This window comes from Alternaria triticimaculans (assembly GCF_023758025.1).
Source record: "Alternaria triticimaculans strain BMP 0046 chromosome Unknown scaffold_7, whole genome shotgun sequence".
Classification (NCBI taxonomy): Eukaryota; Fungi; Ascomycota; class Dothideomycetes; order Pleosporales; family Pleosporaceae; genus Alternaria; species Alternaria triticimaculans.
The window spans coordinates 685,011-708,518 of NW_026055964.1; the positions used below are offsets into that span (position 1 = coordinate 685,011).

At 52.9% G+C, this 23,508-nt stretch overlaps 5 protein-coding genes across 5 annotated transcripts; 2 read left to right on the forward strand and 3 right to left on the reverse strand.

The window, feature by feature from the left end:
* Nucleotides 1-2,718: 2,718 nt before the first annotated feature.
* J4E78_005611 (uncharacterized protein) lies at nucleotides 2,719-6,239 on the reverse strand (the record flags this gene model as incomplete). Its single annotated transcript, XM_049366230.1, has 4 exons — nucleotides 2,719-2,929; nucleotides 2,982-3,725; nucleotides 3,774-5,354; nucleotides 5,401-6,239. The coding sequence occupies 4 exons, from the start codon at nucleotides 6,237-6,239 to the stop codon at nucleotides 2,719-2,721; spliced, it is 3,375 nt and encodes a 1,124-aa protein (XP_049221956.1).
* Nucleotides 6,240-9,457: 3,218 nt separating this feature from the next.
* Nucleotides 9,458-11,466, forward strand: J4E78_005612 (uncharacterized protein; the record flags this gene model as incomplete). Its single annotated transcript, XM_049366231.1, has 3 exons — nucleotides 9,458-9,684; nucleotides 9,735-10,336; nucleotides 10,403-11,466. The coding sequence occupies 3 exons, from the start codon at nucleotides 9,458-9,460 to the stop codon at nucleotides 11,464-11,466; spliced, it is 1,893 nt and encodes a 630-aa protein (XP_049221957.1).
* Nucleotides 11,467-11,697: 231 nt separating this feature from the next.
* Nucleotides 11,698-12,278, forward strand: J4E78_005613 (uncharacterized protein; the record flags this gene model as incomplete). Its single annotated transcript, XM_049366232.1, has 2 exons — nucleotides 11,698-11,799; nucleotides 11,850-12,278. The coding sequence occupies 2 exons, from the start codon at nucleotides 11,698-11,700 to the stop codon at nucleotides 12,276-12,278; spliced, it is 531 nt and encodes a 176-aa protein (XP_049221958.1).
* A 3,306-nt stretch (nucleotides 12,279-15,584) lies between these two features.
* On the reverse strand, nucleotides 15,585-16,337 carry J4E78_005614 (uncharacterized protein; the record flags this gene model as incomplete). The annotated part of the gene is made up of 1 exon (XM_049366233.1): nucleotides 15,585-16,337. The coding sequence occupies one exon, from the start codon at nucleotides 16,335-16,337 to the stop codon at nucleotides 15,585-15,587; it is 753 nt and encodes a 250-aa protein (XP_049221959.1).
* Nucleotides 16,338-19,039: 2,702 nt separating this feature from the next.
* Nucleotides 19,040-20,027, reverse strand: J4E78_005615 (uncharacterized protein; the record flags this gene model as incomplete). Its single annotated transcript, XM_049366234.1, has 3 exons — nucleotides 19,040-19,781; nucleotides 19,836-19,925; nucleotides 20,023-20,027. The coding sequence occupies 3 exons, from the start codon at nucleotides 20,025-20,027 to the stop codon at nucleotides 19,040-19,042; spliced, it is 837 nt and encodes a 278-aa protein (XP_049221960.1).
* Between the last annotated feature and the right edge of the window lie 3,481 nt (nucleotides 20,028-23,508).

Consider the following 23,508-nt stretch of genomic DNA (forward strand, 5'->3'; position numbering starts at 1 on the left):
GTCGCATTCATAGCGTAAGTAAGTAGTACGTACTCCAGAACGAGCCCCTCCAACATTCGGCACCAAGTCCGGTACGTCACCTCACCCGCCGTAAAGCTTCCGAGCGTGCCCACCTAGCTTGCAACGGAGCACGTGGGTACCGTGACTAAACTAGCTTCAACACCCGTCATCAATAACTTCTGTCTCTGCTCTAGTCCAACTTCAAGGCTCAGGGTCCGCGCTACTCTGATCGTCTTGACCGGAACCCGCCGTCACGTTTTTTCTTCGCGCTTCGCTCTTCACACTTCGCTCGCTCGAGCCGCAAATAGCGCCGGGGGGATTGGGGATGTGTCTATTGTGTAAGCACGCCAGGGACAAGTTGCTGTCAACGTTGCTAGTGAACCGGACTTTGCGTGCAGTAGTTCAAGCAATCAAGTTGATGTTGAAGGGTGCTGTTCTGCTTTTTTGGCGTGATTTATTGCCTATTTGGGTGTTTCGCGCAGACGTTGGAACTTGCCAGGCGGTTACCTTGATGAGCGCGATGCATGTTTGTTTTTAGTCAGATGAAGGGTTCACGGTTAGTAAAGTTGGCAACATGTGCCGCTCCCGTCCTTCGCATACGTTTTCCGCCATCATTGTCGTTGTTGCGGTGAGGGAAAAGCCGCTAAAGTCATTGGTACTGCGTAACCACATGAGCATTTTGTTGCGAACACGAAAGCGAAGTCGCAACGGGTTAATCAACAATGAGAGCGGTGAAAATATGACTATTTCAAGTTATTCATTCAATTCGCCTTGGGACTATGCAGGTGGTATCATATACGGCAGGTGCGTTTGGCAATTGTTTAGTCTAGGTTCGTAGGTTACCCGCCCGTGTGCTCTTTGCTTTTCTTTTACGCGACGAGACGCCCTCCTTTCATGCAGAGGGGGAGCACGTGGATCGCGTAGTACATACACACCTTTTTGAATAACCCACTCACACTTTTTTCCGTAGGAAAATGGACTTGGAGATGAGGCGTTATGTACTGATTTACTTGCATTGCATTGCATTTTGCATTTGAAGCTGGTTGGGCAGCGACTAGAGATCGTGGGTTTGGACTTGGTATGCAGGTTGGATGTTGCGCATATTGATACCCTTTCCGGGAACCCTGGGTTCCGCGAAATGTAGCAGTAATAATCGGATCATGTTAGATCGTATGATGATTAGTCGCGCATGTAACGGATTTACCCTTGACGTTCAAGATAGCTTTTGTTGCTTCTTTGCCTCTGTGAATGTACCGGTCGCCCGAACCACCGCATCTGTATACGTCCCTTGAAATGCTCGCGCCGCATAATCGACAGCAGGGATGCATCGCGACTGCAAGATAGAGTTTGCGATACAGTTTGAGACGGAGCCATGGTATTGGACTCTGTCTGATCGGTGTGAGATAATCATCAATCAGATTATTACAAACAATTACTACCGTGATGTGTGACACTTGGGGGGCGGGCGGCGGTAGAGCAGGAGTCGGCGAACCGCAGCCAGCCCGCACGAGCGAAACGGCTGAGGCGCTGCACCCGTGCGGACCAATCTCTCCCAATCCCAAGCCGGAGCGGGGCGTGCGACGCCACAGTATTAGACCGAGGAAGTACCGTTAGTGAGCACACGAAACACGGTCATCTTGCAGGCTGTTCGCGATACGGCTTACGACTTGAAATGCGGCCATCCAAAGCCGTTGGGTGAGAGCCACGGAAAGAAAAGCCGCGGACCTGTAGATCAAAGTTCCACCATTGCATGAACGGTATGCTCGAGGGTCCGGCTGCGAAAAGCAAAGTAAAATGGATGGGATTGCAAATGCGATGCGGGCCCGATACATTGTGATTATTGCGACAAAGCGACAGGGTTGTAAGTGCTGTGGCTTGGACCTAGAACCCAAGATCTCCTAATTCGCGAGTCCTAGCGTGCATCGATGTAGATGCGCTCCGACGTCCGACTCCACACCACCCTCCACAAACGTAACATAGACCCCTAGTCTGATCGGTGAACGATGACGGGGAAGAGAGAGGAGAACGAGAAAAGGTCCCTGGGTATACCCATATCTGTGGTCCGGCGTGCAGTGGTGTGAGGAAAAGCAAAGGTTTAGTTGCAGTTGAGAAAACTTGCTCCGTCCCCGCTACCAAGCCTTGGGCGGATATGTGTGCATACAGCGGGTAACTTGGGTTAATCCAGAGATACGCGAGGACAAGATCTGAGACGCAAAGGAAAAGAGGGAGGAAATGATGGATTCCGAAATGCTTAGTTTCAGCGCTAGCCGCCCAATGATGATGGTAGATAATTCCAAAGAGTCCAAAGGAAAAGAAGCCTTCCGTTTCGTTGCCGTTCGCGTGTGCGGTTGTTGCTGCGCATGTAACAATGCGTTTCGCTCTCTTTCTAACAATAAAAAGCTGTCCTGATCGACGAGGGTGGTGGGAATAAAACAGAGGCGAGATTGATGGAACCCAAAAAGCAAATATATGAATGTCCAGAAAGAATGTTACGTGCAGCTTCCGCGGAGTCTACTCATGCAAATCATCATGCACGTTCAGATCGATATCGGCCCGGATCCACCAGACAATGGCGCGTGTCGGATGGCGGTTCAGATCGAGGGTGGCTGCCGTGTGCAGGAGACACGGATATACATCGTCGGATGGGCGCGCAGGGCGGGAGTCGTCATGCCAATGCGCCTGGCCGATGTTGGATATGTCGTCATGATGTTGATTGCTTCATTCGAGACCCTGTTGCCTCTGGACGTTTTTGAGGATCTCGAGATCCATGCGGAGGATTGGCGAGTTTTGCGCCACGTCGCTAATGACAGAAATCGTGCGGCGGAAGAGGGCGGCGAGGTTGGCCTTGGTGAGCCAGGTATCGCTGGGTAGTAGGGGGTATAATTTGGATTTGTAAACCGAGGCTAGAACGAGCATGTTACCGAATTGTCTGGGGTATGTGTTAGTTAAGATGCCAAGGCAATAATCTGATGCAAACTTACGCGTGAAGTGTGCCGAAGACGTTGGTTACTATGAGCCTCTTCTTGCGCGTGGGTGTGAAGTAGTGGTACGTGCTGCCTGGCTCTTCGCCTACGCGATCAAATGCAATAGTACTCCGAATAGCAGCGTCAATACATTGGCAAGCGATCTTGATAATCTTGTGCTGGTCTTCGCTGAGGTCAACCATTTGCACGTTTCGGTTTGTAGCCGCACTTGGATAAGGCGATGGCGAGTTGTGCTGTGCAGCGCCGGTCGTGCCTGGGGGCGGAGGCGGGAACTCGAGCGTGTGACTCGCAAGCTTGAGGTAGGGTCGCAACATCATGTATAGGCCACCATAGTACTTGGCGCGTACACGAGCAATGTTGAGATCTGTCGAGGGTAACTCGTCGTCCGACCAGGCTAGTTCCGGTGTGAGCAGCTTCCGCCAACCTTCCAGTATCTCCTTGTGGGTGAGTGCGTGGTGAGCAACCTCCTTGAAGCTGGTAGGGTCGAAGGTCATGCGGCCAGTGGGGCCGTATAGAGCGTTATGCGCTACGTTGAGAACAACTCGTAGGAATGTCTGCGTGGAGTACAGCTTCATCATCAAGTCTTGCCTGGGGCCTGCGCGTACTTCCACCTCTTGCTGCGCGAAGTTGCTATCCTGGTCTTGCAAACAACTCTCGTTGACGCCTTCGGGGTACATGATCTCGCTTTGATGTGCAGAAATGCCGGAAGGTGGTAGAGTGCTCATCTCTGCCAGGATATCACTAGAAACTATCAGCAAACGATAAGTCTATTCAAATGAAAATACTCACGATTCCAGTTGAAGAGCTGTCCAGTAGACACACATCACCAGGTTGAGTCTGTATCTCTCCTTGCCGCTCCATGTATGTCTTCGGTCGCTATTCTGACGGAGTAGCTTGCTGTAGTCGGCCTTGATGAGAACCAGGGCGATGCGACACGCGTTGTTGATCCAGCTCCAACTCTCCAGTACGCGAGCATACTGACTGAGGAACAGTGCAGCTAGGAGATTAGCTTGCGCATGCGCGACAGTGTTACCTCCTTGTTGATTTCCTAGGATATCGGTGGCGTAGGCATAGTAGGCCATGCCAGGTAGTAGGTCGATGTTCCTGGGGCGATTTTCATCGGAGGTCTCGCTGGTGAAACTGCCGCCATTGGGGTGTGGAGATTCTCTAAAGGTTCCCCATTCGTTGACGTATGGATGCCGGTCGTTCTTCGGCGCGGGCAAGGGATCTGTGTGAGCGCAGACTTTACCAAGAGCAAGGACGAGCAGTACAATCGCGTTGCGCAGAGACCTCTCGATCTCGCCGCGACCTGTTGCTAATCCTCCTTCGAAGTTGCTCTCCGAGTGTTTTCGCTTTACGCCATGGACGGGAGCAGGCGAGCGGGGGTTCATAGGCCTTGCATCAGGACTATATTGATCGCTGAAGTCCTTGAACATGCGCCTGAGCTTGGTCTCGTTCATGAACGGGTGGAATATGTGCATCGTCTCCATGTAGGACCTGAGCAACTCGAACATGACTGGGCGCGAGAAGTCGGGCCGACCATCTGAACCAAGCCCGTTGCTAGTGGCTTGCCGCGGCTGATGGGAGAAGTACTCTCGAGGTGTGCCGATCGGAGTCTTTACGGAACCGGCATCTGGAGAAAATGGATAGCCCCATAGCCCTTCTTTGCCAGGTGCTGGTGATGCGGCTTCGGAGTCGTTGCTGCTCTCCGGGCTTCCGGGTCCCTGCGCTCCGTCGTTTAGGTCTTGGCCCTCGCCAACACCCCAGACGCGCAACAGACCGCGATCCTGCTCAAGCTGCATCGGGTAGTCCGAGACTTCACGACCGTTGTCCATTAGCCTTCTTAGATAAGGAATACCTTGATAGAAAATGCTCATTTGCTGCCATTCGTCGAGCAGCTTGTGCGCAGGTGTGGTGTGATCACCTTGCAGACCGGTCTGTTCCTTGGGACTGGTCTCAGTGGCATGGCTGCGGTCTGTCCTTACACTCTCGGCTGGTGTGGCCGGTTGCTGAGGAGGTGGCGCGAACTGAGACTCCTGCTTGATGGATGCCGATGCTTGTCCGCCCAAAGGCGACATCATGTTCGAGTGAGGAGCGATGGGAGACTCCATCTTCAGGTTGCTGTTGACCCGGCCGATGTGTCCTCTTCCCTGTATGGGAGTAGGCCATCTAGATGTGCCGTGCTCTCTCGGGGGTGCCGAGAAAGAAGCTACGGGCGAAGCGTGATTCGACATCATCTCGTGGTCTCGCGGCTGTGGGAGCCGGCTCTCTACACTGGATTTCCAGCCGTTGAACTGGTCCACGAACTGCGACAGGACTTCAGATATGCTGTTAACGCTTTCTTGAAGTTGCATCATGCTTCTGTCTTGCCTAGGGTGGGTCAGCGATGAACCAAAGGGGGGAGGGAGCAACGCACTTGGGTGGCGGGACGTCCTTGTACTGGCAGTCAAAGTTGTTCTCTCTGCAGAACTGGCACGGTCGTGCTTCGTCACACTTTTGCTTTCGCGAACGGCAGTGGTTACACGCTTGGGTGGCGCGCACCTGCTTTCGCCGTATCTGTTGCGCGTTTCCATAGTCGTTCATGTACGGAGTCTGCGCATAGGGCGTAGCAGGAGCGGCATACTGCTGCTGGACAGGTGGTGGAGGCTGGACATGATATGGCGGTCCGTTGGGGTGTGATGGACTTATGGCGTGGTTGTATCCATTTGGTATGCTGCCATTGGGGCGATGCTCGTGGTTGATTGCCCACGGCTGGTGGTGGCCGCCATGCTCCATGGGAGTCTGACTTTGAGACTTGACGTCGACACTGATACTGACGCTGGTGGACCGGGAACTGTGTTGCTCTGGCGCAGTGGTTGTCTGAGGTGTGAGTGGGGGACGGTAGCTGTTGATTCGGTCCTGGGGGATCGTCACAGGCGATGCTCCAGTAACGCCATTGGAATGCTGACGAGGTGAGGGTATGTTCCGTGGGTCCGCAAGGGCACGAATATCAGATGGCGGAAGGGACGGTGAAGGTAGCGGTCCGGGATAGCCTTGAACGTGAGAAGGGTACTGGGCAGACGGAACCGGTAAGCCGTGAGAAGCGTAGGGGGGAGAAGCCTGGACCAAAGTGGGATGGGATGGAGGTCGAGTGGGTTGGGTATGAGGCGGTGGAGGAGGGGGTGGAAATCCGTGGCCGTTATACTGCGGATGATCAAGATTGCCGGAGCCCAAACGAGCTCTCTTAGACTGGCCGGGCGCGTCAGGATCAGCCATCCTTAGATATGCCAGACGGAATCCGCTATGGCCATGCGGCTATGTATGACAGACGACTACTGGGCAAAACGGATGGTCCCAGGACCACCAAACGGCAAAAGCCAGGAAGGTCGCGGGGGGTGGGCAGGTGGTGGAGAGGGCGGCCTCGGCAGTCGCAGGGTCAGGAAAAGACCAATTCGCCAGAGTCAGCGAATGGGAAGTCAAAGATGATTTGCAGATGACAGCCCAACCCGCGTCATCGCCTGGAAGAGGGGAAGAGTTTGGAAAGCGTCGCAGGGCAAGTGCTCGGAGGCCAGAGTGGGATGCAGGACGGGAGCTTTCCTATGCCGCGTGCGCGAAGAAAGGACCTAGCCTTGGGCAAGACTCTCTTACCATGGAGCCGGAGACAACTATCCGAAGCAGGTAAGGCCCAAATAGCTGAGTCGCGGACGGTCTATGCTGTCGACGTTTGCTGGCTTGGTCGGCGAAAAGTGGCGCTATTAAGACCGGGCCGTGCGAACGAAGGGGCCAGGGCGCAATCACAAGAGGCGCGAAACTAAATCAGTCGCAAAAAGGAACAGCTCAAAGCGAGACGCGACGGGGGGCGGGAGGCGGGTCAGCGCTGGGTCAGGCACACTGGCGGTGGTGGTGGACAGCAGTGCGAGTTAGGCGTGGTGACGGTTGGGGTTACGGTGGGCGATGGGCGTGTCGGGAGGGGAGAACACCATACCGAAGCCTGGAGAGATGGACGAGGATGCAAAGGCGGCGTATTAGCGCGAAAGCGAAGGATGTGCAGCACACAGGTCGCTTGTGCCATTGACCAGGCTACGAGACCAGGGTAGCAGCGCGGAGCCACCAGACGCGCTGTGTGGCCATCGTCAAGGACGACATGGGGACCGTTGTATCAAACAGCGCGCGCTGCCAGAGCCCGTCATGTGCCATAGGATGATGCCGTTGCAGACAGCAAACGTTGCTCCCGCCCGACGCGACCGCGCATCCATTGCTGCTACTTGGCCGCCGTCTGCAGCCGTTGGCGACACGTCTACTTGCAATAATGACTTGCTGCTGCTGCAACACCAGCGCCGGCTATGTGACAGTCACGGTGCTCGCTGTCTCGTGCGGCGATGCGCGGTCCTCCGCCCTGCAACAACCATCGTCGCCGGCCGTCAGCAGCTGTAGTCGGATAATTTCCGCCCAATTGCTGGCCCTGAAGACTCAGGAAACTGATCCGAGCTCTGAGGCCAGCTAGTCACGATCCCTAGTCGGCCAGCCTCCACTTTGCAGCGGCACCGAGGCATTCGAGAAGGTTGATGGAAGTGATGCGCTGCTGGTGGCTGCAGACGATATCTCGCGACGCCGCCGCGCCTCTTCCTGCGCCCGCAGCCCTCTGCTTACCTGAAGCTTCGCGCTCGTCCTGGTGTTGCAGCGATTCATGCGCCGAGTCTCCGCGAACAGGACCTGTCACTTGCGACTCTGCTGCCCAAAGATCAGCATTGCGTTTCCGGGCTGCAGATCCTGGCGAGACGCCTATAGGCAGTCTGGTGGCACATGGCGAGGTAGTGTGTGTACAACTGCATCACCCTTTTGTCCGCCTCGTCTGCTAGGGAAATCGCGGCTGCTGCTCATGGCAGGTGCCGGAGAGGCGCCGGCCAATTCTATTGACGTTAGTTTCATGAGCTCCAAAGTCAGTGGTAATAACTAGCGCGCCGCAACACGCGACCGCCAGTATGGCGTCAGGAACATTTGCTAGACCCCTCCATTGTGCACTTGGAGTAGGTCGGTACTGTGCACGCCGCAGTGCCCTCGACACCCTTGCAACACGGCCAAGCTCAGGTAACCTGGTTACTCGGCCGTGAAGGGCCTGCCGCAAACAAACGGTCAGCTGCCCGGCGACATCAATCCAAAACAGCAGTGCCTTTGCTGCTAAGCTCCGAACAGAGATAGCCATTGAGCCAGTTTGTCAGATGACGAGCCGACTCTGCCCGGCCCTGCTGCTCACCGGCGCTATGGCAAGTTGCGGTCTGCTTCAGACTAGATGATTGATGCGTGAGAGGACCTGTCCGATTGACGACACCCCACAACCGAGATTGTCTAAGCCAGGCCGGCCTGCGACCCTCGTGGGAACACCCTGGCTTACAGCATCCTGGCGGCTGTCGCTCTACCACGTGGAACGCATGAGGCGTCCAGTAGAAAAACGGGGTGTCCCTTGGACTACCTCTCCAAAAGACGGCGCAGAAGCGAGTCAATCTCGTGTCGAGAAGTTGCCGTCGAGTCGGTGTAGTCGCTTCACTCTGCGACACGGCATACCAAGCCTTGCCATCGATCGGAGCAACAACGCTTCTAGAAATTCAAACTCCCTAGACGGCAAGTGATGTAGTAGCCCTTGTCCTCCTGCCTGCCGCATGTGGCATAACAACATGCAGAGGGGGCTGGTGAATCGGCAAAGCGGCGCGACACGGTGAACCGTGAGTCGTATCCATGGAACGAACGCATTCGCTTTGTCGTCTGAAGATCCAAGTGCACGCGCTGACACAGTTGCAGTCAACAATGACGGAAGGATTCCTGTGACGTCGCAAGTGACGATATACGCTATACGCGAACCTTCGTCTGCTCGCTGTCCACCAGGCGGTGCGCGCGAGTATTGCCTGGACGCTGCTCCTCGGAGCCATGTCCTACGACGTCGTACGAACCGCAGAGTTTGCAGCCGAGCGCGCACCTCCCAGCGGTCCCCATTACCTGGTGGTACGACTAGATCAGACGTTCATGTTTTGTGTTTCGCAGATGCGTGGTGAGCGCAAGCGTCACACAACTGGTACACATGAGGAAACACGTCGATTCGAAGGCGCCAAGCCCTTTTCGGAAGCGATGACTGATGACGCAGACCTCTATGGCATTGCAACACCACACGAGCAGCGATTTTGTGAGCACAGCCTATCAGACGATGGCTTCATCCGTATTCCTCAATGTACCGCCAGTTGTTGCATATAGCACGCATACGCGAGATGCATCTGCTAGCGATCCTCCCTAGCCGAGGCCCTGAAACGCTTGTGAGGCAAAATTGATCGCGCGTATGTATACGTCACAAACCCCTCTGCGCGCTGGAAGGCGAATACCCATCCACTGCACCATCTTCACCGTCCTCACGACAGCGCCTTCGATAGTGCGAGACCGTGCGGATCTCAATTTCTTGTGTCGATAGCCTCACTTTGAGCTTGGAGTCCTCCCGACGAAACAACGTCATGGTTGCCACCCTGGTTTTTAGCGTCATTGCGAGCTTTGCCATCTATCAGATAATCTCCAAGTATCGGGGCCTGCAACGCAATATCGCGCTAGCAAAGAGCTCGGGACTACCTGTAGTGGTAGCGCCATGGTATACGTTCAGCATCCTATGGCTGTCGACGTTCAAGCTATGGTTGCCGTTACTGGAGAGATTTCTGCCACAATCATGGCGAGGCATGTGGTTTGAGTACGTAAATTCGACTTGACATCAGGCGAGGTATTAATTGGATATTGCAGTCTTCTGAATCCAGAATGGAGTTACATGACCGGACATGGGCCTTTCGAGAAGATGGGTATGGACGTCTTCATGGTCGCATCTCCTACCAGAAATGTAGTTTTTGTTGCAGACGCGGAAGCCGTGACTCAGATTACCACCCGCCGCAATGACTTTCCCAAGCCCCTTGAGATGTACACGTCATTGGATATTTACGGCAAGAATCTGGTGAGTACTGAAGGATCAGATTGGCGCACACATCGCAAACTTGTCGCACCAAGTTTCGGTGACAAGAACAATCAGCTCGTGTTCAACGAGACTCTCCATCACGCAAAGTCGATGCTGGGATTGTGGGCCGGATCCGACGGTAAAGGCAATGAGACTATTGCCGATCCTTCAGTTGCGGCAATGAACTTTGCTCTCTATGTTATCAGTGGAGCGGGTTTCGACGTACGCGTAGTATGGCCACACGAAGAGGGCAAGAAAGTGGAGGACAAAAAGAGTGAAGACTCTATCTTTGTAGGATCGGAAGCCCCTCCTGGCTACACCATGAGCTACAGGGCCGCTCTGAGCCAGCTGCTCCACAACATCATGTGGACTCAAGTCATGCCACTTAAGTGGCTTGGTAAGTTCCCTCTTACTGCTACTACACCGCGTCGAGTTGAATATGCCATCTAACAAGTTCTCGTAGCACGATCTCCGGTCAAAATGCATCGTGAAGTCAGCGATGCGGCCCACGAATGGGGTAAGTACATGGATGAGATCTATGAAATGAAGAAGACCCAAGTCGAGTTTGGCGAGACTCAAGCAAACATGGACATATTTGACTCTCTGATCCGCGGAAGCGGCATCACCAAGAAAGAGGGTTCAAATTTCACGAAGAGCGACCTGCTGGGTAACGCATTTGTGCTTATGTTGGCGGGCCACGAAACAACTGCCAACACACTACATTTCTCCATGGTATTCCTCGCTATGAACTGGGGCTCTCAGAAGCGGCTGCAGGACGACATCGACAACATATTTGCGGGCAAGCCCATAGACGACTGGAGGTATGAAGAGCACTTTCAGAAGCTATTCGGAAGCATGCCAGCGGCAGTCATGAACGAAACTTTACGGCTGCTGCAACCAATCATCAACATCCCAAAGTCTACTCCACCGGGTCGAGCGCAGCCATTGAATATCGGGGGAAAGCAGTATATGGTGCCCGGCGACGCTCACGTATTCCTCAGCGCAGCCATACATCGCAACCCAAAGTATTGGCCAACACCATCTGATGGCTCAAGCAAGGACGACCTAGACCAATTCAGACCTGAACGCTGGCTCGTGGATAGCAAGCCTGATAACGACTTCGTCGACATCAACTATGACGATGAAGGGCTACGTGGACCGGCAGGCGAAGACACTTCATCCGAACTCTTCAAGCCCGTCAAAGGCTCATACATTCCCTTTAGTGACGGCTTCCGATCATGCATTGGTCGACGCTTTGCTCAAGTGGAGATTCTCGCAGTGTTGGCCGCGATCTTCTCTCAGTACAGCGTTGAGCTCGCAGTCGATGACTTTGCTAGTGACGAAGAAGTGGAGAAGATGCCAAAGGGAGGCAAGGAGAGGAGAGATCTATACAAGATGGCTACGGGTAGAGCCCAGGACTTGATTGAGACCAAGATGGCGAGTATCATCACGCTGCAGTTGAGGGGTGTCTCAATACCAATCAGATTGATGAAGAGGGGAGAAGAGAGGTTCGCTTTCGATGTCTGAAGTAAATTGTGTTTGGCTTTGTATGTACAATATTTCGGTATACTATCTATACGGTTGGAGGTGTAATGGAAACTACCCCGCATACGTCACAACCTCGACATACCCCACCGAAAGCGACTACGTCCGTCATAACTCCGATACAATTATTAACACAAGAACGTTTGTACACAATTGAAGCTTAAACTCCAAGTTTGAGAAGAAGCGTAACTACCCAATCCAGCATACCTCAAAATGTCACCACCCATATTCCCGCCCGAAGAGCTCCAGCAAATCGTCCAAGAGGTAGCCACACTCCTCAAAGAGCGCAAAGAGACCATCTCGGTAGCAGAGACAGTAAGACCCCCCAGTCCAACTCAAAGCCACCTACTAACCACTCCGACCAGGCAGCAGGCGGTCTCATCTCCGCAGCACTCCTCTCCTTCCCCGGCGCATCGACCTACTATCGCGGCGGTCTTACCCTGTACACACTCGAGTCACGAATCGCATACTGCGGCTGGACACAGGAAACCATCAAATCCTACAGCGGTCCAACCCCTGCCATCGTCTCTGGCCTCGCCGAGCACACGCGTAAGACACTGGGAAGCACGTATACCATCAGCGAGAGCGGAACCGCAGGGCCGACAGGGGGAACGACTCGTAACCGCACACCAGGCTACGTAGCGCTTGCCGTGGCACGGGAGGGCGGGGAGACAGTGACTCGAGAAGCGGAGACGGGGAGCAGCGAGCGCGAAGCCAACATGGTGGCCTTTGCCGTGCAAGGCCTCAAGCTCGTACGCGATGTGCTCCAAGGAGGAGGTGAAGGAAAGTTGTGAATCATGTAACGACCTCAGTCTTGGGTTGATGAATCAACTCAGAAGGAGTAATTTGTGCGACAGAAGATGCATAGGTACCGAGTCTGTGGTTGTAACATGTTTCGTTGAACTCACATAATCTAGATAGGGCAAGGCAAGGAACAAATGCAAGGAAACCAGAAAAGCGCATATGTCATGATTGGCGTTGCTCGCTTCGATCCGAGACGCCCAATCCAGATTTGCGCACGCACAACACCATGGTCCATGTCGTAACTTCATCATAGCCGCCCTCTCCGCTCCCAGAACGATGATCGAACGATTTCCCTCGCTTCTAGAATCATGCAATTTCACTTTCTCATTTCGGTAGCCACCGAGGAAGGATTCATTGAAGTTCGATACGAGATACAAGATCCTTCCAAGGAAGGTTCCAAAGGTGACCCAGCAACTCGGTATCACATCGACTACGCCGCAATCCCAAAGCGGTAATCTCAGCCGCAGCGCAACCACACCAGCCTCCCACAATTCGCTTACCCATCGCCCTATTCTTCCTTCTATTATTCCCACGAATGCCGTTTGACGTGTTTCATTGGCGTGATAGCCGCCCAGATGCTGCCCAGTTTGTTCAATGCACGGCTGGGGCGTGCAGGTAGGATCTTTGCGGCACGGTACCTAGGCTTCTTTCCAAGGTTCTTGACCCGCCTTCGCGGACGTTGCCAAGTTTTGAGCGACTCCTTGCATGCGTGAAGCGATAGGCTCGTTTGATACTGTGCCGCTGGAAGCTTGCAAGCGGAGGATCATGCGGAGGATCAAGGAAGGTCGGTTACCTGCTTCGAAGGATGGGTGTAGAAGCAGGCTGGAAGGTTGGCGTGGAGTCGGTCGGGACTTTTTGGCGCCACGTGTGCTACTATGCAGCCCTATCTGTATGCAGAACTTACTGCATGGGGAAGCTGATACTTGGACTTCGTGACGAGACGGCGACTATCGCGGCCCTGGGGTACAAACTCAACTCTGAGGTCATGGAGTGGATAGCGTTGGGGTTGATGTGGCGTAGCTGTTTGAGAAGGTGACGTATGGAAGGGGTAGCGGTCAGCTGGCCTTCTGAAGATCCGGTATGACGGTTGTGCTAGTGCTCTGATTTGGTACATGGAAAGAGTACACCGAAACTGTAATGCTTACATGCTGACATGCTGACATACGGACGTTCTTTGTCCGTAAAGCGGAGACAGAGAGTCCGACAGTGCGTGTTGAGAACTTGCACATTCATCATGCACAACAACAAGTTGCTGGTTGTACCATTCACACTGATGAGTCTACGAACATACGCAATGTACCAGACATAGCCCTTCTGATTGAAGGTCATTGATGGTCACTGACGCGCTTCACCAGCACTGCGACGTCTTCACAGGATAGCTGTATACGCAAAGTAGACTTCTTGATCAGCGTGCCATACTACATTTCTCCAGTAAAGACATCATCAGCTATGTTTCCAATATATCCACACATGCAGATGTTCCCTCTTCAGCCCTTCGTGCAGGCAATCCCGCAGATGCAAATGCCAATACCAATGCCACTGCAACCAATGCCACTACTTGCAGCGCTACCCCCTCTATTACCACCACAACAGCATTTCCAGCAGCCAGTGATCCTCCCACCTCCACCCGCTCTCCTGCATCCTCAGCCCTTTATACCACCTCCCGCCTCACCAGTTCAGAAAACCCTCTACATCCTCTCCTACTCCACCGAAGTCCTCAAACGCCATCCAGGGGCCGAAGCCCAACTTCTCCAACACACTCCCCCTGGCGTCCCAGTTCTCTTCACAATATACTGCCACAAATGGCGTGCCCCACCCCGCGAGATATGTGAGAGATATACCGGCGTAAGTCCGCAAGTGCAACAGTTCATACTGGGCAGTCGGACGGCGATGGGGGAGATGTGAGTTATCCACTCTTCACTCTTTCATACTCTCCATTACTGCATTGCTTGGAACAACGCAGGTTCCTAGGTAGCAGACGCTTGGCTGATCTAAGACGTTATAGTAACAAAGCCATCACCGCCATAGCCAACCACTTCAACGCTGGAAACCAAGTCGTGTCGATACAAACTACATGCCATGCGGGTACACATCGAAGCGTTGCGGCAGCGGAGATTGTAGCGAACGAGATGAGGAGGAGGGGTGTGAGTGTTGTGGTCAGGCATGCGCATCGGAGGAGGGGAGTTGGTGATGCGCGATAGGGCTAGATGGATGAGGATACAATGGGTAGGCTTTTGGGATGAGTGGTAGGGCTTCTGGAGGGCGGAGTTACCGGGATTCAGTCTGTCCCTAGAGGATTTGGATTGTTTCTCGGTATGCAATCGGTCGTTATGGACGAGACACTTGTCTGATTCAATGATGTATGTACGAATTGTCTTGGTGAGATTCGTGTCTAAGACACATTTTGGGTTGCCGTATAATAACCGACACGATGCGCACTCGTAACCATCATGCCAATCTTTAGGGAAGCTGCAACTGTTTCTTCACGCCAACAAACTATCAACCAAGATAACACGACTCCAAAATGCCCAGACGAAGGAGGCGCCGAGGAAGAAGAGCATACAATCGCCAACCAAATAGACGCAATGACCGTAACCCAAGCCCCGACTCACCATCGAGTGGTAGCCAAACGTCCGGTACCAACACCGAAACGACACCCGACAATGCGTCTTCATCGGCCTCCGCGACATCACATACCAACATCGAAACAACACCCGACAATGCGTCTCCGTTGGCCTCTACGACCTCGACTACCCCCGATTCTAGACCTAGACACGCGACAATCCCGAGCCCATATCACGGCAACGCTAGCCAAGCTACAGACGCACGTGGCGAACCAGTTGCCGAATTGAACAACGATGTCTTTGAGGATGGGCCTCGTGCGCCAAGGGATGCTGAGGAGATGAAATGGTACTCACCGCTTTTCACGTCGGGCCTTTCTGGGGTTGCTGATACGCAGGCTGCATGTGAAGCTTTTATGTGGAGAGCCATGCGTTCGTCGGAGCAGGCGTCAAGGGAAGAGGAGGAGGACTGTAACTTTTGGGAATAAGTTTCTGTGTTATATCTTACCTAAGTACACATGTATGTGCTAGACTTTGGGACTAGAATGCAAATCTTACGATACGAATACTACTCAAAGTGAGACTATGAAATGTACAGCTCTGGATGCCGACGTACGTCATATAACAGGACATGTGTGGGGCTTAGAGATTGCTTGATGATAGTAAAGATAATCTAAGAACTCTTTGAGCTACGTGATTGTCATCTGTAACACGACAGAATGGAGCATACATGTCTTACTTCGTAACTACTTCCTTGTCCTCATCAGCATTTGGTGGCCAACACTTCCATGGGTTTTCCCCCTTGTTAACTTTCATTTGCTGTTCAAAGCCACCTTTGGTCGCATGTAAACAGCACAGCCTCCTCTTAAGATCGTCAGTTTGTTCCTTCTTCAGAATCTTACCGATGGGCTTACCGACTCTGCAGCGCTTATTTTTGGGGTCCTCGGTGGCTACGACTGCATAGTCATCCAAAACGGGTAGTGTGTCTAAGTGCTCGAGAAGCCAGGTTAGGCCTTCATCCTCCAGCAGTGTGATGAAGTCATCGCGAGAGAGAGGCTCTGGTTTCGGAGGAGGGGGACGTGGCGCTTTCGCTAGAGTCTCTTGTGATGGGTGATCTGATTCCTCGACTGGTGTTTCCGAGACGGCATAGACCTGAGGTGAACTTGGGAGCTCGTAGAGAAGCTCGCCGATCCAGTGTAGGTCGCTGTACCTCTTCATAGCAGCATACATGGTTTTCCTGGCTTCAGTGAGGGTTGATCTCAGCTCTTCGAGGTCATATTCGGATGGTGCTGCAGTTGAACACTCGTTCACTGGTGTACCGTCAACTTCAAAAGGGTCGAGTGGGTTCAGTGCATGTGCTTGCTGCAGGTCCTTCCTTTCGTGAACGCTCATAAAGCTATCAGATCGAACTTTACCATTCGGCGTAACCGATGTTTTCGTGGGAGAGGTGGCGAGCGCAAGAGCTGGATGTTGGGTTGTGTGAGGCATTGCGGGCGGTCTCTTGGTTTTGCGATGTCGGTGTCTGCCTTTTGGTTCCGGATGTAAGGAATGGAGGAGGGAGTTATATATCTGGATCGCAAAAGTCTGTCACAGTGGCTGACAACAGCAGATCCGTTGGCATCTGAACATATTTTGTCTGCATGGCTGCGCTGCATCATACTGACTCAACTTCCAGCGTGGGAGAAGCTCTGCGTCAGAGATGACTGTTGTCTCCGTAAGACTTCTGGAAAAGTTAAGTAGTGCCATTGCGTAAGTGTTGCGTTGACATCTCTCAACATGCTGGAAGGGTTAGTGTGAGCAACAGGCGCAAGAAAGACTACGCGAGGTATGGGTAGTTCGACACGACGGTGACTTTACGGCCACGTTGTAGACAGTTGTAAAACAGCCCACAGATCTTTCATGCAACGAAGTTCAAGCTGATGCGAAGAACAATAGGATAAGTGACACAGTTGACGATACTTGAAGTGCTCATAGACTGATGACCAATGTGACCACGATGCCGTTGACACCAGGCTGGCCACTCGCTCCATCATCTAGTACATGCGGACAAACCTGGAATCCCACTTTCTCGTAGAAAGCTCTTGCGCTCGTATTTGACTGCACCATGTCAAGATGGGCCCCCTTCGCACCCAAAGTTTTAACTGCACCCAGAAAATGCTGTATTAGCATAGAACCCCACCCCTTCCGCTGATACTCAGGCAGAATATCGATATGCAGATGTGCCGAATATTGCTCCAACACCTGCGGCCAAGGCAGCAGCATACTACAGTCCGCTTCATACACAGCCTTTCGAAAGTGCCTAGCGTCTTCTCTTTCCATCCGCGAATCACCAGTCTGAACATCCGGATGTGGCACAAGTTTCGGATCGATAGTCGGAGTGAACACGTCGCGCCAGCGCTGCGCGAAAGACGCTGTATCAGCGGCGCCGATACAATAACCCACCACACGTCCGTTGCCGTCATCTAGTACGTAGCATGTTTCGGGTGTTAGATCAACGTAGGCTTTGTACCAGAGACGTAAGCCTATGGTGCGCGCTGGCTCCCAGTCAAGACCTGGGTCGATAGTTTCCAGGAACTGTGGCTTTCGTCAGGATGACAGTAACGAATGAATCGATGCTGTGACGCATACCACGTGGAGTCCGTCATTATAATCGGCTGATGTATTATACGTTCGGACAAACGGGGTTTTCGTTGCCATGTTGGAATCGATAGCGCAAGCGATAGGCTAGCTCGTTGGTAGACTGTTCGTATGGGGGGTGATGTTTCTGGCCCGTGAATAGGTGAAGTACCGAGAAGGAGGACGAGATTATGCGATGTTGTTATGTTTCATCCAGGCAGCAGTCTGAGAACAATGGCAACCAGCGGGGAAGAGGGTTCAGCTTGCGCTCGCTCAATGATTGGCCGCGCATTTTCAGATCGTGTAAGCAATATATTCGCCTGGGCATCGATACGGGGCAAGTTTCCAGATGGCGGTCTTCTATATGTGCGAGTCAGGTCCCGCGTTTTGGCAGAGACCTCTCAGGGTTGAGCGCGAAAGACAGAGAGAAAAGACGCGCCCCTGCGAAGGATGGACGAAAGAACGAACCCTGGCACTAAGCCACTTCTAGCCTAACCCGTCGTTGATGATGTCATCCCCAGCCTTCCTACCTGGTACACGCGCATCCTATGAAAGGGCAGCCTACATCCTCATCAGCTATTGGATGCCGGTCCTGAAAATGCGTACTCACCCACAGTCGGATAACCAGCGCATTTGGTGTATGGCGGTACCTGCTTCAAGCAATTGAGTCGCCCTGCGCCGCAGTCTTGCTTGCAGTCAGCGCGTCGCGCACCTTCAACGTTGGAGAGCCGGAGACTCATATATGCGCTTACTCTCGACTTCACATGGCCCGGTGTACGGAGGATAGTTTCCGAGCTCATCGCAGTCGGTCTGCCGGATCTCGTTGCCTATGTGGAGGCCAACGACGCATGCGCCGAACACTACGAGGTTAAAGACTGCACGTAGCAACATCGCTTGCGGAAAGAGAAGGGATGTACTGGGAGAGGCTTCTAATGTGTTGTCTTTTGCATGTCCTGCGAGAGAGAGTCATGCCTTTGACTTATACGGTATCGTCAAATTACCCGGATATGAGTGCTCGCTTGCTCTCTCGCGGATACGAGAACAAAGAAAATCTTGCACAACACGAGGCTAATTGGCAGATAAGATCCTGATTATTTTACTTTAATCTAATGAGTGGAAGTCCGTTTGGTGACGGATATCGAAGGAATGGAGACGTCCCCAATAACAGAGATGCAGCGTTTGGTGGGAGTGGCGACAACGACTTGAGGCCGTCCTCATATGCGGTTTCGACAGCAGTCCTCGTAGACGTCAACATAGCAGTAGCGGTACTGCAAGATGCACTTGTGATGGCGTGCATCACACGTCTCGCGTCTGAAGCCTCCCCTGGGCGCGCCGTGGAAAATGCGCTGGAAGCGTCGCGACTACTCGCATTCATGATTGTCCTGCAACTCGGCGGCGACCCTGTCAACACGTCAACGTCACTCGTTAGGAAGTATGTTCAGTTCAGGACCAAGGTGGAATGACTCTACATCTTCAAAAATCGCATTGCCGTTCTGCACTTCATACCATATGAGGAGCTCTCCAGGGAAGGAAAGGTAGTCTTCGAGAGGGAACACACTCGAACCCGAACAATCTCACTCTCCCTCCCGACCCACACGACTCACAACCCCAAAATCCCCTTCAACAAACGACCCATGCGGCCCCAGCGCATAAACCTGTGGCATATCCGCCCTCGCCACCTCCTCAAAAGTCCTCCCATCCAGCCCCACAAGAATACTATTCGTCCCCTCCTTATTAATCGTAATAGTAATCACAATCCCATCATCCTCCTCTGTCGCACCAGGCCTCTGAATGAAAATCGGCTCCGTAGGACAACTCTCGCCATTCTGCGGTACCCACGCTTTGAACGTCCCAGTCCGCCAATCAGACTTGAAGAGGTGGCCATAGAAAGATGCATGTGGCATATCTACGCCGTTGCCGAGACGTCCGATGGGAACATCTGTGCCTGGAGCGGCGATGCCGTTTCCAGAGACGCCGTAGACGAAGCGGTAGTTTGGATCCATGGATGCGGCTTTGGAGATGCGAGGGAGTTCCGCCATCATGTTTGGAATAGCGGCTTTGACGGTGCCGCGGGCGACGACGGCGGGATCGCGCGTGTTGACGGCGGAGAGTTCGTAGCGGACGAGGCGGCCTGTCTGGTAGGGTTTGAGCGGGTTGATGACGTTCGAGATGGCGTATTCGTGGTACGGGTAGTGTTCGGCCTTGTAGCTCGCGATGTCGACATGGACGTTCGTGTGCCCCGTTTTGGGATCGACGTAGTCGTAGGCGTTGGCTGTGTGGAAGAAGTAGAAGTTTGGGACTTGGTAGGATGCGATGCTAGGGAGTGTTAGTTCAGGAGTGGTTAGAGACGAAGGGAGAGAGAGGACTTACACCTTGCCGTCGGCCTTGTCTAGGACGTAAAAGTACACGGGGGAGTCGTGCTCGCATACCATCGCCTCGACCAGGGTCTTGCTCGGATCGCTGAGATCCAATATAACAGGCTGATGGCATGTTAGTTTCGATTCATATACCGCCACTCCATCCATTCGGAACTACTACTTACGTTTCTGACAAACACAACATACTTATCCGTCATAGCAAGAGCATGCGTGTAACACGGCTTACACGGCAGCGCCGACTTCCACAACAGACGCGCCGGATTAGCAACCACATCCAGCGCAAAAATATACATGATCCCCGCCGCATCGATCAAGTAATTGTACGTCGTTCCTCGCTTGCGATCATGAACAGGATGAGCGCAGCACCCTGTTCCAGCGAGCTCGGGATCGATGACCGCATGAGAGAGTAAGCGCTTCGGCTCGAGCGTCTTCGCATCGCAGATTTGCATGCAGTTCCAGTCCGTATGAACGAGGATCTATGGCTCAGCGTGAGCTTCGCTAGGTCTTTTGGCATGAAATGGTGATGGAGGTTGTCTTACCTCCTGCGTAGCTGGATCTTCCGCCTTCACACCTCTCGAATTAGGATTCTTATCCTCCGGTAGATGCATACCACGTCTCGGCTGAACATGAACATTAAGAGCATCTGGCTCGATGGAATCATGAGGCAGGAAAACGGTTTGCTACATCCATCGAAAATTAGTCAGTCATTCCATCACTTCTCATGACTGGAGGAGAAGATGATCAGACTTACACGCGCTCCAAGTAATTTCGAACACGGATCCTGGGCTTCGAAAAGAGGCGTATTGGGATTCGGTCCCACCCAGGAGTTCTTGACGTAGCCGTCTCGCTGCGCAGCGCGCGTTATTCCGTTGGAAGTGTAGCGACTCATGTAATACACGCGACCGTCGGTCATGCGAAATTTATGGAGGAGGGCCAGGCCGTCGAAGAGGTGCTGGATGATGACTCGGGGTGTGGAGTCGTCTTCGGAGGTGGGGACTGTGAAACGGCCTACGCCAACCCTGTGGTGAAGTTGATGTTAGCTGGGGATTTAGGGCAGATGTGAAGGGTGGAGGGTGACGTACCGAAGGAAAGAGCCATGGAGCCATTTGGGCCAGGTGCCGCTGAGCTTGCACTCCACCTCCGTCGTCGTTTCTGGGACATCTTGAAAGTACGGCGGAGCGTATTTGAGTTCTTCCGCTGTGATGATGTCCCATCGGTAGCCTTTTGGCTCTTGTTCGGGTGCCATTTCAATATTGGGAAGAAAGTGTTTGTCGAGTGTAAGTAAAGATGTATTGTAATTGCAAGACACTGATGAGGATCCGATATTGATGAAGCTTCGAGGTGGTGTACGGTGCTTTATATATGCTCTTCATTCTTCCATCGCGGGATACAATGAAGCCATGATCGTAAGCATTCAATCACTAGAGGGCCGATTCCATCTCACCGACAAGCAAACAAGGCCGTCAAGTTGGAACTTGAAGCATGGTACAGCTCTATACCGCTTCCAATCTTACCTATACAATGTGCCAAACCCAGTTAAGTGTATGACTACATGCAGGGGCACGCAGTAAAATAATCAATGCCCAGACTCCTACCACGGTTTCGGGACAGACTTCCACCTCCACCCCTCCGCCTCCCCTCCGCCTCCCCTCCGCCTCCCCCACCCACCCCTGTCGCTTACCAACGATACTGCATGGCTAGCTGCCACGTACGATCACAAAAGAGATCAAAAGCAGCCTGAGTAGGTACGTAGACTCGGTGCTTTGCAATCCTCGTTTTCCAATTGGGCGGCGCCGGCGGATGTCGGTGTCCAAACTGACATCCGATCCGGATGACAGCATAATCAAGTCCGTTCCGTGTACTGCCAAGTTTATTTAGATTTACGCAGGGACTTTATTGCGGAGGATATGGAACGGCAGCGGTTAGTACCGTCGGAGGCTTTCTGAAGGCTACCCCCTGCATGTATTTAGCGGGTTCAGCTCAGCCACCACGGCCGCTATGCAGGATCAGTAATCTAAAAGGTCGGCCGTCTGCAGGGTATGGAAGTCTTGATACTCCATATGGTCGAAGTAATGATGGTAGGCGATTGAATATTCACTTTTATTAATCAGAGGACTATTCGTGCGATAAACCTAACATGTGATACCACTCTACATCACAATATCCTTTTCCCCCTCCACATCATCTATCCCCATCACCATTCCCATCCCCACCCCCTTACACACTCCTCCTCCTTTCCAGGCCCATCCCCCCCATCATCCCCCGCTCCACCATCCCCCTCGCAACTCCCCCAACCACCCCCTTATACCATTCCCTATACTCTCTATACTCCTCCTCACCCATATCATCGTGCAGACCACCCATCTCCAACCCCCCAGCATCAAGCCAAGCGTCAAGATCAAGGAGGACTTCATCTAGGAAGGCGCATGAGTTGTTGTCATTGTTGTCGTCTATTATACCGCTTTCGCTTTGCGTGTAGAGAGGACTGTGGAGGGAGCTAAGGAAAGGGTGGGGAAGGGGCTTGTCGTTGCTGTAGACTGAACTTGGTGTTGGACTGTGTGGGATGGGGTTGTCGTGTTCGTTGACATCTTTCATCTCGACGTTTTCGGAACCCTTGTCGTTAAGCATCCCATCGTCCGGCGGCTCAGTTTGCGCGGCGTAGTACGCATATGCCTCAGCCATAGTTTCCGATCGAAAAGACGCAACGCTATCCCTCCTGCTCCTCAGTGACGACGCCAGCGCATTCATATCGAAACAAGTATCGTCTGGTAGCGAGTGCAACGACGCAGTACCACCCCCCTCTCGCCCACCCCCGTACGACTCCATCGTCGCTGTATCCACACTCATTCGAGAACGTATCTCGTCATGAACCGATGATGAGGACGAGGCTGGAGGTACTGCCGAGATACCATCACGTTCCCGTTCGTACTTGCAGAACCTGCAATCTATCGCTAAACACGCCATCTTTATTTTCGTGAGAAGACGCTGGGTGTCGTTGTGAATGGTTTAGCTGGATGGATGCGGATAAGTGTGAAGGTTTTGGTTTTTGAGTGTTCGTGTGAAAATTGATGTAGGTGGTTATGCGAGAACAGGGTGGAGACGTTGTAGGAATTTATATGGGCTGGGTGAGTACAATGTCTGTACGACCACTTATGTCTTCAAGGAAAAGGTAGTAAGACAGTCTAGAGTGGCTGTCTCGGTATTTGTTAAGGGTCAGGTGTGAAGTCTTTGGCTCGATATCCACTGGTGCTACCCATTCACATCCATGTGTCTTGAAGCTTGGAGAGACAATAATATTGACGTCCAAGGTTTCTCCTCGACCGGTGAGACATAGCGATGGCAATCAATGTGGGAAGTGAGGTCAGTTTACCATGGTATCATTCTATATCTCGCTCAACTACTATCTAACATACACTCGCTCGTACATAGAATTAGTCTGCTCCCCACCACCCCACCACCCCACCACCCCCATCCCCACCGTCCTATCCACCTATGAATACCAATCTAGCTCCTATCTACAAAAGCATACTTCCGCGCACGCTCTCAAGATCCCTCCCCCCCTAATGCTGCAAGCGCCCAGCATGCACAAAAACATGCCAACGCTCACACGCACTCCATTCGCCAAATACGCTCGCTCGCTCAGCCATGTGTGAGACAGAAAAATG